Source organism: Bison bison, unplaced genomic scaffold (assembly GCF_000754665.1).
Source record: "Bison bison bison isolate TAMUID 2011002044 unplaced genomic scaffold, Bison_UMD1.0 scf7180017864352, whole genome shotgun sequence".
Classification (NCBI taxonomy): domain Eukaryota; kingdom Metazoa; phylum Chordata; class Mammalia; order Artiodactyla; family Bovidae; genus Bison; species Bison bison.
Window position 1 is genome coordinate 2,794,394 of NW_011494924.1, and position 18,078 is coordinate 2,812,471.

Sequence of the window (18,078 nt, forward strand, 5' to 3'; positions counted from 1 at the left end):
GACAGACAATATACAGCCTTGACATACTCCTTTTCCTATTTGGAACCAGTCTGTTGTTCCATGTCCAGTTCTAACTGTTGCCTCCTGACCTGCATACATATTTCTCAAGAGGCAGGTCAGGTGGTCTGGTATTCCCATCTCTTTAAGAATTTCCCACAGTTTATTGTGATCCACACAGTCAAAGGCTTTGGCATAGTCAGTAAAGCAGAAATAGATACTTTTCTGGAACTCTCTTGCTTTTTCCATGATCCAGTGGATGTTGGCAATTTGATCTCTGGTTCCTCTGCCTTTTCTAAAACCAGCTTGAACATCAGGAAGTAAAATGTGTTACATGCAGACCTAATTTTGAAACTTTTTTTCAGAGTCTTGCAAAAGATCATCGAATGAAACTTATGCAACAGCAGCAGGAAGTGGCTGGACTTTCTAAACAGTTGGAACATGTCATGCATTTTTCTAAATGGGCAGTTTCCAGTGGCAGCAGCACAGCATTACTTTATAGCAAGCGACTGGTAAGATCACCTGTGTGGTTTAATATAGAGAGATACAGTGGAGTTACTAGAATGCTCAAAATTTAGAAATGTTCGTTAATCTATACTTAAATGCTTTTTACCTTTTTCTAATTTTTATCAATCAAAATATTTTGCTTTTAAAAAATCTTTAAACTCCCATGATTTAGGTGCATCTTCAATTCATTCTGCCACTGTCACTTCTATTTTGTTCTTTTCCAAATTTCCCTTAGTGACAACTGAACTTAATACTAACAATAATGATAATGGTAAACATTTCCTGATAACCTGTAGTGTGCCAGGCACTTAATTCTAAGCACTTCATGAAATATTTTATTTAAACATTTACATCATTTTTATGAGATGGGTGTACCTATCCACCCCCATTGTATGAGTGATGAAACCAAAGCACGAATTAACACGCATAAGACCACTCAAAATTCTAACTTGGACATCCGAACCCAGAGGCTTTGTTCCTCTTGTCAACACTACATTGTTTACCCTGTCAGTGATGTGTGGTGCTGGATATTTCAACCCCATTGCTACAGACAAGTGGCTGTCATTTGTCCAACTATTTTCAGAATAGTCTAGAACCTTGCTACTGAAAATGTGTTTACTGCATACTAATTACCTGAAGATTCTGGTCCAGTAGATGTGATCTGTAGTTCTAACAAGCTCCCAGGTGATGCTAATGCTGCTGGTCTGTAGACCACATCTTTAGTAGCAAGGACGTAGAAGACATTTAGCCGTGGGAGTCACACTATATAAGCATTCTTAAAAACTCCTGCTCTACTCATTTTAAAGATTCCACAGAGATTTATATTTTGAAATAAAATTATGACATCCAAATCTGTTTTCTGTTCACCTACTCTGTTTTGTGGAAGAAATTTTGTATGACTGTATTGAAATAAGGAAATGCATTTCAGGATAAACTTTTGTAAACTAGGTTCAAATATTGAGTGACTTACTAGAAAACTGATTTTAACTATTTCTAAAACTTTCTAATCATGAATTATATTCAACTCTTAAGATTTTTTCTTTTATAATTATCAATGATATGTTCTCTCAATCTTGAGCTGTTTTTTCTTTTTCTTTTTTTACCGCTTCATTAGTCTAATGAAAAACAGCTTTTATACAGTTCATACTTTTTCTGTTACTTATATTTTCCTATAAGTCAAACAAAACACAGATAAAGGAGAAAGTGAGAGAATTGTCCTCTTCTCTACTAGACCCATAATGAATATTTTTATTTGTACATAAGAAAACATATTTGCACAGATAGTCTCCTTATCAGTTTAATAATGTTTCTCTAATTTTATTCTACGATTTTGTTTGTGATTATAATAAAACAGTAAAGTTAGAGGATAGGATTACTTAATCTGCACAATGAGCTCTTGAAATAGAGAGGGAAACTGTTCTCTGTATTATACACAAGAGAAAATAGACACAAGGAAACATAAGGAACCAGTATTACCAGCTTCCTGACTCACTGAATTGTGGTGGGCCTTGCTGCATCACTGGCAGCAGATACAGCTAGTAAAATAATTTACCTGTGATGAATGTAGAGCTAAAGCTTGTGATTACTTGTAAACATTTAGAAGGATTTTTATCCTAAGAAAATTTGAAAGTCACTATATTATGCAACTCTGTCCTTTAGAGCTTCCATGCTTCGTAAATATAGACATGTTTTCTCAGGTTATTCCCCGCCGCCCCCCCCCCCCCCCGGTTACTTTTTTAAATAATGTCTTTTATATGCTTAAACATTAAAAAGAAATGTCTTACTGGCCTGAAATTTCAAGCTTAGCTTGAGATTCTTAGTTCATTTTTTTTTTTTTTTGCAATAGGAGTTATACTCAGTAAAAGGCCAAACCCATTGGAATAGGAGAATCCTTTCAGAAGTCCAGTTTTAAATATATTTGAAAACATTTTCACAGTATTTCCCTAGGGTTCTTCTCTCATCTGTTAAACATTCAGTTTATCCTAACATTATTTAGAAGAAAGGTAAGAAATACTGACAGAAGAGACCAAGAGAGTATACTAGCAATAGGTATTTTTGTAATACTAGTGACTAAGAAACTGTTAGAGTATATAAGTAGTAAAGTAGTTAGAGTATATACATAGTAAAAGGAGATTCCACAAGCTTTTTTACTCCCTTTCCCTTGTCCGCCCATATAATTAACCTTCAAAGACCTTCTTTATGTTTCTTGAATATCTCATGCAGTTCCTTACTTTTAGTCCTCAGTGCTCAGAATAGATCATGTTCTTTCCCTGGATTACTGTTACCCTTCCTCAGGATGCTGTTTCTTTTTAGAGCCTACCGGGTTTAGTTTAGATTTGTCTTCCATTCCTTTTGGCAGCCTTCCATGATCAACAATGGGTTGGATTAACCTTCCCTGTGTTTACAAAGCCCTTATGCATATATCCATCATACTGTTACTTATTTTTATCTACTATTGTTACATTTGCATATTTTTCTTTGCATTCTATTGTTTTCCCTTTTTTTAGATTGCACTGGGTTTCCAGTGCTCTGGGCTTGTTCTAGATGCAGTGAGCAGGGGCTCTTCTTTGTTGCAGTGTGTGGGCTTCTCCAGGCACGCAGGCTTCAGTAGTGTGGCACACAGGCTTAGTTGCTCCATGGCATTTGGGATCTTTCTGGACCAGGGATCAAACCCATGTCCGCCGCATTGGCAGGCAGATTTTTATCCACTGGACCACCAGAGAAGTCTGACTTTTTACTTCTTTAAGGGTAGAAATTTTATGTTACCCAGTGCTTGATATATAGGAGTTCAGTGAAAGATTGATAGTAAATAAATAAGGTATTAGATAATATCAACTGTCAGAAGCTATAAATAAATATATATAAAACTTTGTTATATTTTACAGGATTAGAAACTCAAATACTAAATTTCTTTGTTTATTTTAACTTCAGTAGAAAGGAGGCAGTATACAGTATTGCCATCTCAAAAGCTATTCTGACATCTTTCATATTTTTTTTAATTTTGTCTTTTGCTTTTTGAACAGTAGCTAAGTTTTCAGTGTGAAACCTGAGTTTACTTAAGTTCAGATACATCTGAAGACATCAACAAATACATTTAATGACCCATTATTTATCTTTTACACTAGTCAAGGTTTATGACTCCTCAGAATTATCTCAAACGTGCATCAAGGGGTTCGATAAGTATAATGGTTTATATTCGAGATGGGTAATATAATTTGACAAGAGGTTTTATATATTTACATTGAATGTCAGTAAAATACAGCAGAAATTGTTATTTAAGATAAAGAACAGAGTTTGGCCAAATTTAGTATTACTTTTAGACCATGCCACAACTTAATTAGCAAATAGGTACTAGTTATCTGAGTTAAAAATAAATTCCATGTCTTCTAGTTTCTCATCAGCAAAAGAAGGAATTTACAGCATAGTACCTCAAAGGAAAAATATAGTGTTTCCAAGTGATCTGCCTCATAGTTCCTCTAATTAAAGCTGATTACCATCTAAGGAAGTGCTTAGGTTTCTGACTTAATTTGGGGGGGCAAAAAAGCTTTATTTTTCAAGTTCCAAACTAAAACTCATATATTTGAAGTGCTAAATTACTGTAGTATGCCAAAAAGGATTGTTAAAATAAGAATGATCAACTCTACTTCCTGGCATGGAGCCTTTAGCATGGTGACTATGAAGACACAGGGTAGTGAAGAGGGTTGGGGGACCACATAGAGGCAGCCCTAGCCAAAGGCATCAAGTGGTGAGTGGGGAACACAGAGGTAGTAAGCAGAGTGTCATTTGGATTTTGGTTACATTAAGCAACAGAGTATCAGTAAATGGACTGAGCAAGTAAGTAAATATATTGAGGGCAATGGCAGCCAAGTTTTGGTTTGTTTGTTTGCTTTTTCCTACTAGAGAAGATACTTAGAAATGTAGAAAAAAGAATAAAGCTATAAAGATCCCTAAGATAGAGGTATAATTATGAACTCAGTTTAATAAAGGTCCTTATAGTCAAAGCTATGGTTTTTCCAGTAGTCATGTATGGATGTGGGAGTTGGACCATAAAGAAGACTGAGTGCCAAAGGATTGAAGCTTTTGAACTGTGATGTTGGAAAAGACTCTTCAGAGTTCCTTGGACTGCAAGAAGATGAAACCAGTCAATTCTAAAGGAAATCAACCTTGAATATTCATTGGAAAGACTGGGGCTGAAGCTGAAACTCCAGTACTTTGGCCACCTGATGTGAAGATCTGACTCATTAGAAAAGACTCTGATGCTGGGAAAGACTGAAGGCAGGAGGAGAAGGGGACGACAGAGGAGATGGTTGGATAGTATCAGTGACTGAATGGCTGTGAGTTTGAACAAGCTCTGGCAGATGGTGAAGGACAGTGAAGCCCAGCGTGCTGCAATCAATGGGGTCACAAAGAGTCGGACTCAACTGAGTGACTGAACAACAGAGTTTTATGCATATACACAGATCTGGAAGTAATTATAGATGTATAAGTATGTATGTGTATGTATGTATGTTTGCTATACTCAGTAGCAATGAACCCACTGTCCTTCAGATGTGGGTTTCTAAATATCAAACAAAATGAGGGAAAGTGCAAGTTGTACCCAGAACATCTTGAACTGATGAAATGAGGAAATCCTGTCAAAAAGACCAGGATCCAGCCTAAGTGGGTCACCTTGGGCACACCCACAAATTTGAGGCTGAAGCTAAATAAACAGTGAGTTACAACACATTGGATTAAGTAGGAATAAATGAGCCCATGATAAGAAAAATAGGCAAATGACAAGGGAAGAATTTATGGTGAGAATATAAATAAGTAGAGAAAGAATAGTGAAAATAAAGAAGCACATTTGGTCACTGTCTTAGTGAAAGCGTTGGCTGCTTAGTTGTGTCCAGCTCTTTGACGCCATGGACTGTAGCCCGCCAGGCTCCTCTGCCTATCCTTGGGATTTCCCAGGCAAGAATATTGGAGTGGGTTACCACTCCCTTCTCCAGGCTAGCTTCCCAACTTAGGGGTTGAACCTTGGTCTCCCTCATTGCAGGCAGATTCTTTACTAGCTGAGCCACCCACTCACTGTCTTAGAGGAAATTCAAAAGGAGTTATCGCTGGGTACTAACGTAGTGAATTAGAGCATTGGTGAGGAATAGGGTTTTTGTATAACCCTAAAATACCTCTCTGCAAATATTGATCAGTTATAAACAGAGTGGTGAATTTACAGTAGAGAAACTGGGCAGCAGAATGACTAGGTGATGAAGATTAGTATCAGCAATGGTTGGACAGTTTATATCCTGCCTGAGCTTCTAAATATGATGCCCTGAGAAGTGCACATTATCACTTGTGTGGCTTTCCTGACAAGAATACTTTACCTATACCGGAGGAAATACACTCAAACCCAGTTTGAAAGTCATCCTACTGAGTGTAAAGCCTGAAATCATCAAAGACATACATGTCAGGGAAAGGCTGAAGAGACATGGCAACTGAATACAACCTATATTCCTAGTGAGCATCCTGGAAAGAGTCACTGTGGAAACAATTGGCATTAGAATGAAGTCTCTGGGTTGAGTGGTCATGTTGCAACAGAGTTGCTTTCTGAATTTGTACTTTGTTGCTTATGCTAGAGGATCTTTGATTTAGAATATAGACACTGGAGTGTTTAGAGGAGACAGAACCTGATGTCTTCAGCTTGCTCTCAGAAGGTTTGTAAAAAGACTGGTAATAGCAGTGTCTGTGCACAGGAACCCCTGAGTGAGCCCTGAAATAAATGTGCTTATTAACAGTTGGGAAATCTGAGTGAAGAGTTATTTTTACTTTTCTCCAATTTTAAAATTACTTCAAAATAAATTATTCAATTTTAGAAAATGATAAAACATAAGGACTTTATAAAGGAAAAATTGGGGGCATCATTCTTTTGATTAGCATCTTATTGAGAATCTTCTATAGTGAGAATTGCTAAGATGCAAAGAATTAAGGAAGCAAGAAAAACTTAGGGAAAAGAGCATTGTGTTAAGTGCTGTTTGCCAGACACTGTGCCATGTACTCTACATTGTCCCAGAATAAATGTTTTTTTACTCAGAATTTAGTATAGCTATTCAACACTTACTGAATGCCTGTTTTATTTTTAAGGCAGTATTCTAAATACTAAGGGAACAGAAAACAAAGCAAAATATCTGCCCTTAAAAAGCTGCATTTTAGTAAAGAGAGATAGACAGTACCAAAACAAGTAAAATATATAGACCATTGCATGATGTTGAGTGCTGTAGGGAAAACAGTAAATTAAGGGAAGAATCTGGGCGCATTGGGGTAGGATTGTGGTTTCAGGTAGGGAATTCTAGCTAAAGAGGGTAATATTTGAGCAAACACCTGAAGAAGGTGACAAAGCAAGCCAGGCACGTACTCACAGAGAATATTCAGGTAGAGAACAGGTACAGACGGCAAGTGAGAGACTGAGATGGGAGTTACTTGTGACATGGACAAGGAGGCCTAAGAGGAGCACAGTGAATGAACACGCAGTAGGAAGAGTAAGTACTGAGATACAAATTTGAGTTGTATAAATGATGAGAGTGGATGAGATCTCTAAAAGTATGTGGGTGTAGGAGAAGAGAGAGCAGTTGCAAGACCCCCTGGTGTGGGAGAGGAGGAGGAACCAACACGGGAGACTGAGATGTGACACTGGGACTCACACCTATACTCAGTGACCTTAAAAAGTAGCAGCCGGTGAAATAAGGGGAAAACCATGAGACTGTAGTTTGCTAGAAGCCAAATGAAGAAAATGATTTACTTCCATGAAGGCCAAGTGATCACCTGTGTGAAAAGCTACTGAAAGCCTGAGGGGAGAAAATTGCTGAGTAGTGTCTTTGAATCAGCAAGGGTGTTGGGCCCTATTGCGCAAGTGTAATGGCTTCCCTGGTGGCTCAGATGGTAATGAATCTGCCTGCCTGCAATGTAGGAAACCCAGGTTTGATCCCTGGGCCGGAAATCCCCTGGAGAAGGAAATGGCGACCCACTCCAGTTTTCTTGCCTGGGAAATTCCACAGACAGAGGAGCCTGGTGGGCTGTAGTCCATGGGGTTGCAGAGAGTTGGACATGAATGAGCAACTAACACTTGCACTTGCATGAGTGCGTGATTCGCTTTAGCTGGAAGCCTGGCCCGTTAATCCACTGTGATAGGAGGGACCACCAGTACTGGTAGGTGGTGGAAGTTTGTGGAAGGTCTCTGATCATTCCTGTTTGTTTTTTTTTAAGATGCTGGAGGTTTGGTAAGAGATAGTCATTTGAAATAGTCCTTTAGGAGAGTACGGACATGAAGGATCAGAGGAATGTCATATGATAGCCTGTCAACCTTAATAAATAGGCTGTGTTTTTGAAGTCCGATCAGTCCCTTTACCAGTCCAATTACAGTCATTAGAAAAGATTTAACCAGTGTTGTTTATTGGTTGTAGTTTCAGAGAAAGATTGAGGAGAAAGAAGTGTGTGTAATTTGACATGTGAGAGAAAGGTGTTGAGGATATATGCAAGGAAATGATTATGAGGATTACTCCTGGGATTTAAGCTGGATAAGGAGAAATTGATGGATAGTGTTGGACATGACTGAGCGACTAACACTTCACTTCAGAGGGATATTGTAAGATTGGAAAGTAACATAAAGTCAAAGGACAGGAAAAATTTTAAAGAGCAAAAGTTCATAGGACCTTTAGGGTTTGTAGGATTATTGGGATCTGGGCACTAGAGGGAACAATCTGGAAAGAAAGGTCATCTAATTGTATATTAAAATCATCCAGAATTTGTTGTTCAGTTGCTAGGTCATGTCTGACTATTTGTGACCCCATGGACTGCAGCACACCAGGTTTCTGTGACCTTCACTCTCTCTCACAGTTTGCTCTAACTCTTGTCCATTGATCGTGATACCATGCAAGTATCTCATCCTCTGTTGCCCCCTTCTCTTCCTGCCCTCAGTCTTTCCCAGCATCAGGGTCTGTTCCAATGAGTTGGCTCTTCATTTCAGGTGGCCAAAGTATTGGAGCTTCAGCATCAGTCCTTCCAATGAATATTCAGGGTTGATTTCCTTTAGGATTGACTGGTTTTAATTTTCTTGCAGTCTAAGTGACTCTCAAGAGTCTTCTCCAGCACCGTTGTTCAAAAGTATCAGTTCTTCAGTGCTCAGCCTTCTTTATGGTCCAATTCTCACATCCATACTTGACTACTGGAAAAACCATAACTTTGACTATGTGGACCTTTGTTGGCAAAGTGACGTCTCTGTTTTTTAATATGTGATCTAGGTTTGTCATAGCTTTTCTTCCAAGGAGCAAGCGTCTTTTAATTTTGTGGCTGCAGTCACTGTCCGCAGTGATTTTGGAGACAAGAAAATAAAGCCTTCCACCATTTCCAGTTTTTCGTCTTCTATCTGCCATGAAGTAATGGGACCAAATGCCATGATCATAGTTTTTTGAATGTTGAGTTTTAAGCCAGCTTTTTCACTCTTTCACCTTCATCAAGAGGCTTTTTAGTTCCTCTTCACGTTCTGCCCTTAGAGTGGTATTATCTGCATATCTGAGGTTGTTGATATTTTTCCTAGCAGTCTTGATTCAAACTTGTGATTCCTTCAGTCTGGCATTTCACATGATGTATTCTGCATAGAAGTTAAATAAGCAGGGTGACAATGTACAGCCTTGATGTACTCCTTTCCCAATTATGAACCAGTTGGTTGCTCCATGACTGGTTGGAACTATTGCTGCTTATCCTGCATACAGGTTTCTCAGGAGAAACGTAAGGTGGTCTGGTATTCCCATCTCCTTAAGAATTTTCCACAGTTCAAAGACTTTAGCAGAGTCAGTGAAGCATCAGTAGATGTTATTTTTGGAATTCCCTTGCTTTTTTTATGATCCAGCAGATGTTGGCAATTTGACCTCTGTTTCCTCTGCCTTTTCTAAATGCAGCTTGTACATCTGGAAGTTCTCGGTTCATGTACTGTTGAAGTCTAGCTTGAAGGATTTTGAGCATTGCCTTGCTAGCATGTGAAATGAGCACAGTTGTCTGGTAGTTTGAACATTCTTTGGCATTGCCTTTCTTTGTGATTGGAACAAAAACTGAGCTTTTCCAGTCCTGTGGCCCATCTAGGATTATGGCAGAAATAATATTAGAGATGGTGATCATGAGCCAAGAGCTGAACTCTTCAAAGACTGAGAGAGAATGACTGAGCATTCACTGCGGACTGCAGTGTGGAGGAGGGTGGGAGGTGGTGTGATGACTGAGATTCACAGCACAGGAGCAAGGAGAGCCATCCTACTAGCAGGCCTGGTTAAGGCTGTACTTCATGTCCTGAGCAGATTCATTTGTATTTTCTGTAATCCATTAGCCCCCTAATCTCTACTCTGAATCCTTCTTTGAGAGAGTAAGTAAAATAAAAGCAGAATGTGATTTTACTTTACAAATATATGGTTGGTACATCTGTGAAACTTCTGTAATTCAGTGAACTAACTTTAACCTGTCACTTTAGGATAGGTTTGTTTTGTGTTCAACAGTATAACTAATTGTACTTCTAATGCATTTTTGAAGGAAAACTGTGTTGTTTGTCTACTTTTTATAACTTACATATGAACACTTGTTTTGTGTTGGCATATATGTGATACAGAGAGCATTTTTTATGTATTTGTTGGGAACTTGATAAATTATTTGCCTAATAAAGACTTGGATGCTTAGTTGTCTCTCTGCTTTCTTCTAGATTACGTACCGGTTACGGCACCTCCTTCGAGCAAGGTGTGATGCTTCCCCAGTGACCAACAATACCATCCAGTTTCACTGTGATCCTAGTTTCTGGGCTCAAAATATAATCAATTTAGGTAGGCTGTTATGTAGATTTTCTCAAAGTGCCATTTGTTTCTGGAACTCTTAATGATTATGAGATGTTGAAAATGTATTCCCTTCCACCCCCTAAATATGTTTATTATCTTATTTTAAAGACATGAATTTTTCCTGGTATTTCATTAGTGTGTGTATATGTGTGACGCATGCATGAATATAAACACACATATAAATATGTGGGTGATATGAAACATCCTTTTATTGACTCAGTGTCTAGACTTCTGGATTTAGGAGTTGTTTTTCTTCCTCAAGCAAGTAGAATCTTGCTTGTGCTGTTAGTGACATATTTATCAGAATAGCTATTAAAACTCTTGACATGTGTCTGCCATTAATATAGTACTTTTTAGAATGTTTTCTGTTAAAACAGTATTTCTCATACAATTCTTGGCTTACTCAGTCTTGAGACCCAGTTGTCAGGTACTAATGTTTCATTTATTTGCTTTTTCTTGCTAGGGAGGAATTCTCTCTCTCTGTTTTTGTTTTTTTGTTTTTTTTTTTTCTTTTATGTAATAATTAAATAATTTTTAACCTCCTAATTGAAGTGTATCATGCATATAGATAACTGCCCAAATTTGAAGTACTAGAGTTATCAAAAAGGGGGACTTTCGGTGTCATTTGGTAACATCACATATCCTTGCAGGCAGTCCTTGTTACATTATGTACTAGTAAAAAAAAATCTTCAATTTTTGCCTCCTTTCTTAATTTCTCACAGGGAAATTATAGAAACAAAAATAAGAATTTCATATACATTCTTCATTAACCACCTTTTGGCAGTTTTTGGGCTCATTGACTTTGTTTGAAAATCATCAAATAGGGTTGCTCTCTCATTCTCTAAGCTAGATTCTAGGTAAAAAAGAACTGGCTGGAAAGAGAGCCAGAGCTCTCAGAACACTCCAAGAAAGAAAGAAATAGGCTTACATAAATCTCATCCATACGTGAGAACAGAAAGAATGGTAATAAGGTGACCCTTTGAAGAAATGATAAGGTGACTCCTCAGCACAGTTCAGAAGTACATATTTATTGATTGATAAACATAGCCAGCAGCTAGAATTATACATATTCTCATCTATATAACTAAAAAGAAGCATCTTAATACAAAGCATGTATATAACTATCTCTTACCCTACTCTACCCTCTACCACATACGTAGCTATACAGAGAATCTATCACAGTTTTATATCCACAGAAACAGTCATGTCAACTTATATGTACTTATAAGCATATCACTTAAAACATAGTCCACATGATGTAGACATAGGTAAAATTAAGAAAATATGTAACTGTACGCACATGAGTGAATATAGTTTAGGTAAATCTGAATCAGCAAAAACAAAAACACCTCTTATTTGTGAGGAATTTGTAAGACAGTATCCTTTACTGTAGGACTTTCCAGAGCTGTCATATATAGCTCTATAAATTGTCATTTAAAGTGAGATTGACATTTTAAATCTTCTAAGAAGGATACAACTTTCCCAAACTTGTTTATTTATGGCTTCTGAGAAACATAGACGAGTACAAGGGAAAAGTAATGTCTTGGACGCGTATTCAGTTTAGTGTCTTTGTGACTTTGGATAAGTTGTTTGGTCTCTCTGAACCTTAGATCCCTTATCTGTATGAAGGATTTTAACAATACACATAGATCTCCTGTCATGGTACCTAATATGGAGTAAGTATTTAATGAATGATAACCATATCTTTAAGGATGCCTATGCTTAGTAAATCAGAAATCAGACTTTTAACTGAGTCTCTGCTATTGAAGAAATCAAGCTTTGCCCTACTCTTGGACCAGACCTGTAAGAGGTACCCTTAATCTCTTTTTTAACAGTGTAGTTATAAAGCATGGTGTTCGCCATCAGAGAACTAACATAGTTTGCACTGTGAAGGTGTAAAGAACCAGCTGTTGTTGTCATTCAATTGCTAAGTCACAGAGAGATAACTGAATCAGAAATACTCTGTGGTATTGTTCTCACGTCCAGTGTCAGGTTTGCGTGTTTTGTTTTGATTATACAACAGCAGTTCTCACAGTGTAGTCTGAAGCTCCTTCAGGTGATAATAGGTCTCCCTTTTCCAAGTACATACCCATATATGGCTGGGTTTTCTGCGTGTATTTCTATTTAAACAATATATTAGATAATGCAGAAACAGTTATGAGAGTTCAGCTATTAAGCCAGACATTTAAAGAGATGTTTGAAAATATAAAATAGTGCCATTCATCACTAAACTTTTTTGAAAATAAAAATAAGGTGTTTTTTTTTTTCCATAAAAATATGTTACTTTGGGTTGTCACTTTTAAATGAATTAGTATGGAAGAATGTTTTTTTAATTCTCATTTCTAGTTTTGAATATGGTAGATTTTGTTTGATAGACCCTACATAAACAGAAACTCTTAGGAGTTTCTATCGTTAACCATGTAAAGGGTTCCTAAGACAAAAAGAAGTTCCTTGGAAATCCTGAAAATGAGCAAAGATAGCCTTTTACAAAATATGGTATGTTGCTATCAGAAAATCTTTAGAACTTAACTTTTTCTCTTTGATTAGGTTCTTTAGTAATTGAAGATAAAGAGAGTCAACCACAAATGCCTAAGCAGAATCCTGTCGTGGAACAGAATTCACAGCCACCAGGTGGTTTATCTTCAAACCAGTTATCCAAGTTTCCAACCCAGATCAGCCTAGCTCAGTTACGACTCCAGCATATGCAGCAACAGGTAATGGCTCAGAGGCAACAGGTGCAACGGAGGCCAGCACCTGTGGGTTTACCAAACCCTAGAATGCAGGGGCCCATCCAGCAACCTTCCATCTCTCACCAGGTAAATTTGGAAGCAGGCCTGTCCTAACTTAGATAACTATAGTACAGTTATATTCAGCAGCTCCTAAAATAACCAAGGTGTCCTTCCTCCATGATTTAAATGTATGAATTTATAAAAATTTGTCACATCAAGGGTCCCTAATTTAACTCTAGTTCTTAGCCCTTCTGAAGAAGAAATTAATGGTTTATTCAGCTGGGACATCTATTCTTATCTGCTCTTTGTCGTCTTTATAACAGAGGATAAGTGATTGCATTCCTGAATAACCCATGCATATGATTGATGGGAAAGTTGTGTACCTGTAACTCATAATCGTTACATTAGTGCTTCAGGATGACTGATGCTTCAGGTATCTGTCCTCTGTGAAGATGCAGCGTTTAGAAAACCCACTGCATCTGGAAACTAGGACAGAATGAAAAGGAAAGGGTAAGGGGGTGGTTTGTTAGAAGTCTGCCTTTTTCAAAGTTTATTTCTGAGCAAATGTTCCAGGCACCATTCTTTTTTTTTTTTTTTTCAGTTTTGTCATCTTTTTATTTGTATTATTTCTTAATTCATAACAAAGATTTCAGTCACTGGTGGAGAAATGGGAAAAGCATGTGTTTATTTTCTACTTGTCCCTCTAAAGGGTTTGAAGAACATATGCATGTAAATTCTACTTGTGATGTAGAGTGGGTGGAAGAGTCTACACATGTGTTCATATAGTCATAAACTCAACAGTACTAACAATACAGTAACAAGTTCACAGCATGACTCATGATCCTGTGGATTAATTACCGTACATTAGTTAAGAACAGTTGCAATATTAGTATACATTTCTGCTGTTGTTATAGAAGCTTCTATCCACTCCATTTAAGAGCAAGTTGTTTTTTTTCCCTCATGTACCATTCTTACTTTAATGCACAAAAATTGTCTCGTTATTTTCAGTTCCTTTTATTTATTAATTTATACTCCCTGTTTCTCAGAATTTGAACTGATTTACAGTAAGTGACTCAAATGAAATGGCACAGGGATTAATAAGTATTAGTAATGTTCAAAGCATGCAGAACTAGACTAAGAATTCTCATTATGCTTAAGAACAGGCCTTAGCTCAGTTTTTGATCAACCAAACAAAAAAAGAATCAGGAATAATATCTATTACTTGATTAAAAGGAAACATCATTAGAGGAGAAATTTTTTACCAGTGTTTTTTTTTTTAGCACTAAGAGGAATGTATACATAATACAGTTCTTTTATGAAAAAGCAATTAAATGGCATAATAGCGTGTTTTGGTAGCAGTTATTCAAGACAGATGATCTTCACAGGAGACTTGCTTCAACCCTGAATAAGACTTATGGGCCTATGAATCCTGATTTTGTTAAATTGCTTCTGTGTAGGCCTGAGGTGATTTTATTTGTGATTTATGGCTGTCTGGTAATTTGATTAACAAGATATGTCAAATCCAAGAGAATATTAATTAGTATGACCAGTTGATTATTGCTCTCGAACTTTGTTTTAACCCAGGTTTTTAAAGGAAGTAAATAGCAAGCAATTTAAGAGGTCTTTGTTTGGTGAGTGTTCTGTGGGAAAAAAATGTATACACTTTCAATCCCAGGAGTGCCACTGGCAGAGTTGAAATTTTGTTAAGAAAATGGAGAAATTCTTTTGTCACTCCCCTCCCAGACTGCAGAGTAACATATTGCAGATAGACTGCAGAGCACCCAAATTGTTTTAGACATATATTTGACGAGGAAAAGAGAGAAAATATTTACTTACTGAGTGACTAGTGCTAAGCATTTACATGGTTGATATTTATCTTAAGTATCTGAAAGATGGTAAAGTGATTTTTATTACTTTATTAACCTGAAACAGGATAAATCCATCATTTGCATTAATTCCCTTTTCATTAAAAAGTGAGGAACTGAGGCAGTTACTAGATTCTGTGTGACTCAGTCACATTCTCAGAAACAGCTATTTATAGAAGCAGTAACCAAACAGAGGTGACCTTGATAGAGCCTTTAGCCTGCTTATCTCAGAAATTTATGTTTGATCTTATTATTTCTTTCTGTGGTATACTGCTGTATGATTGTATATAATGTACAATCTTTATTATACAGCCTAATTTTCCCACATATCAACACATTTGACCCTTGAACAATTAATTCAGGGGTTTGAAGCACTGACCCTCCATATAGTTGAAAATTCACATATGACTTATAGCCAGCCACCCCCCGCCACTCGCCATGGTCCCTCCACATCCACTGCTCTGCGTCTGAGGATTCAACTAAACACAGATTGTGCACTACTGAAGTATTCACTATTGAAAAAAATCCTTGTCTAAGTGAACCTGCACAGTCTAAACCTGTGTTGTTAGGATATCAGCTGTAATTTTCTCATCTTTATGTCATTCCTTTGCACACTGCTCTTTTTCTGTCTCCTCTCAGTGACCCCTGAGCCCTCTTCTAGTACTCTCATCTCTCATTTTTATCTTCTCTCTACCAAATATCTGCTCCTACATTTTTCACTCATCAGTTTTTTCCCTCTTCTTTAAACTTTTACACTGCCCTGCTTACCTGCTTTCTTAGTTCTCTAGCAGTTCATTTGCATGTACATCTGGTAAAATATCTGTTTGTAGACAGGTGTATATGTGTGCCTCTTTGTCATACTCTACCTCTAGCCTGAAGACACAGGTCAATTTAAAGGCCTGCTCTAAAAATCGCTTACACAGGAGTTCCCTGTTTCTTCTTTCTCTGAAAGTAGCCATGTAATCTGAATGATTAAAGAGCTGGGTGATACAGAGATAGACTACATAGTTATATGACTGTGTGGTACAAACTAATAAACACTCTGCATCTCTTTATTGAGTGGTGTACAGTATACTCTGTCGTACTGCAGTGGACAGCTCGAAGTTTGTTAAATCTGAGTCTGTTATTGTATACCTTATGGTTCTCACTCCTGGGCCAGATTTACTATTCTGCAGAGATACTCTCATTTATATGTATATACTAATTTTCCTAAACAGTGAGTGGATTTTAGAAGGACATCTGCTATCCTTCATGGTTATACTGACCTAGAGTAAAATTACCACCTATAATAATGAAAGTATTTACAGTGAGGGTGAGGATAATGATGAATATATGTCATTTACTTAAGCTCTCAATTATTTCTCTATTCTCTCCCTTTTTTCCTTCTTGCAAGTTAATTCCATTTAATTAAAATAGCACTGGTTTTGCTATTTCTTTTATGTTCATAACCAGTTTCTAGTCCTGTTCTTTCAAGTTACTTTTCCTGTCATGGGGTTCTTAGAAATTAACTCAGTCAACGATAACAGTTTAGGGAGGAGATAAAAATCAATCACCTTAGATCTTTCTACACTGGGCTTCCTTGATGGGAGAGTGGACATCCAGTTCCATACTGATTTCTCACAGGAGTATAGTACTCTGGCATCAAATGTCACTTTTTTCCCCCCCCCAGAATGTCATTTCTTGACTGAATCAATATATAAATCCCAGTCAGGGCAGGAGTAGGCAAAAGTTTTAACTGCTTTTGTTCTCCCTTAAAGATCATTTTGAGTGCTTTTCCACTTTTTAAAAAATAGTCTTTTGGATGAATTTAGAAGTTTTCCACTATACTTCCCAAATTATTTTTTGTTTGTTTCTGTGATATAAAACCCTTCCAGTGAAAAACTTTAATAGAAGAATCAAAAAGAATTGCTATGGCTTCAGCCTTCTGTAAAATTTTGGCATTTTCTCTTTTTCTCATATTTTTCTATTCTTCATCCACAGAATTTCCTTTGATCTTGAAATAGTGTCTAAGTCTACTTTTCATTAGGTCTGTAATTGCTGGTCACTCTTGTAAGTTACTAAGTGTGAACCCAGTGCCAGCTAATTTGCAGGAGAGGAGTAACAGAAGACCTTTACCCAGAAAAGGAGATAAATTCCAAAAATGAGAGAAAAGAAAAGAACAAAAAGAGGGCAGGGCTACACTTTATAGCTGTCCACCTTAAGATGTTGCTACTTCAGCTTTATAAATTCATTTATTTGTCCCCCCTTTGAATATGGGGGTTAATAGTTCCCTTTCTGAGAAGTTCTGGTCATATACAGTTAAGATAGCCTGAAAATAAGTATTTACTTTGCAATAATTTGCCAACCTTTTGTGGAACCTTGGTAACCAAGGTTACCTTTTTTGTGGAACACTGGTGTCAGTTTCTAAGGATAGCATTTGTGAGCAAACTAAGCTTGTCCTTACCCTGACCTGTAATCAACCAACGCTGTCCTTGAAGGGTTTCCTTTCAAAATCTGTTTTCTTTTAGAGAAACTCATCCTCTAAACTGTAATTAGTACCTCAACCCCCAGTTAAACACCAGAACATGTTTGACTAATGAAATGGCAGACTAGTGTTGGATTAAAACCATAGTGCTGCCTTTAATGAGTTGCGTGACCTTTTTTCTGGTTATCCCAGCTTTTTAATGTTTACTGTCCTGATTTGTAAAATGGTGGGGGTAGGGGAGTAATAAAGAGCCTCTTGATGAAAGTGAAAGAGGAGAGTGAAAAAGTTGGCTTAAAGCTCAACATTCAGAAAACTGAGATCATGGCATCTGGTCCCATCACTTCATGGCAAATGGATGGGGAAACAGTGCAAACAGTGACAGACTTTATTTTTTTGGGCTCCAAAATCACTGCAGATGGTGACTGCAGCCATGAAATTAAAAGACGCATACTCCTTGGAAGGAAAGTTATGACCAACCTAGACAACATATTAAAAAGCAGAGACATTACTTTGCCAACAAAGGTCCATCTATTCAAAGCTATGGTTTTTCCAATAGTCATGTATGGATGTGAGAGTTGAACTATAAAGAAAGCTGAGCGCTGAAGAATTGATGCTTTTGAACTGTGGTGTTGGAGAAGACTCTTGAGAGTCCCTTGGACTGCAAGGAGATCCAA

At 37.2% G+C, this 18,078-nt stretch overlaps 1 protein-coding gene across 1 annotated transcript in view; it reads left to right on the forward strand.

Annotated features, from left to right (window-relative positions):
- TRIM24 (tripartite motif containing 24) overlaps positions 1 to 18,078 on the forward strand; it is a 116,325-nt gene that overhangs the window by 75,388 nt on the left and 22,859 nt on the right. Inside the window, exons 9-11 of the mRNA XM_010855018.1 lie at positions 363 to 509; positions 10,217 to 10,334; positions 12,894 to 13,162. Coding sequence (XP_010853320.1) covers positions 363 to 509; positions 10,217 to 10,334; positions 12,894 to 13,162 — 534 coding nt within the window. The remainder of the gene's footprint in view (positions 1 to 362; positions 510 to 10,216; positions 10,335 to 12,893; positions 13,163 to 18,078) is intronic.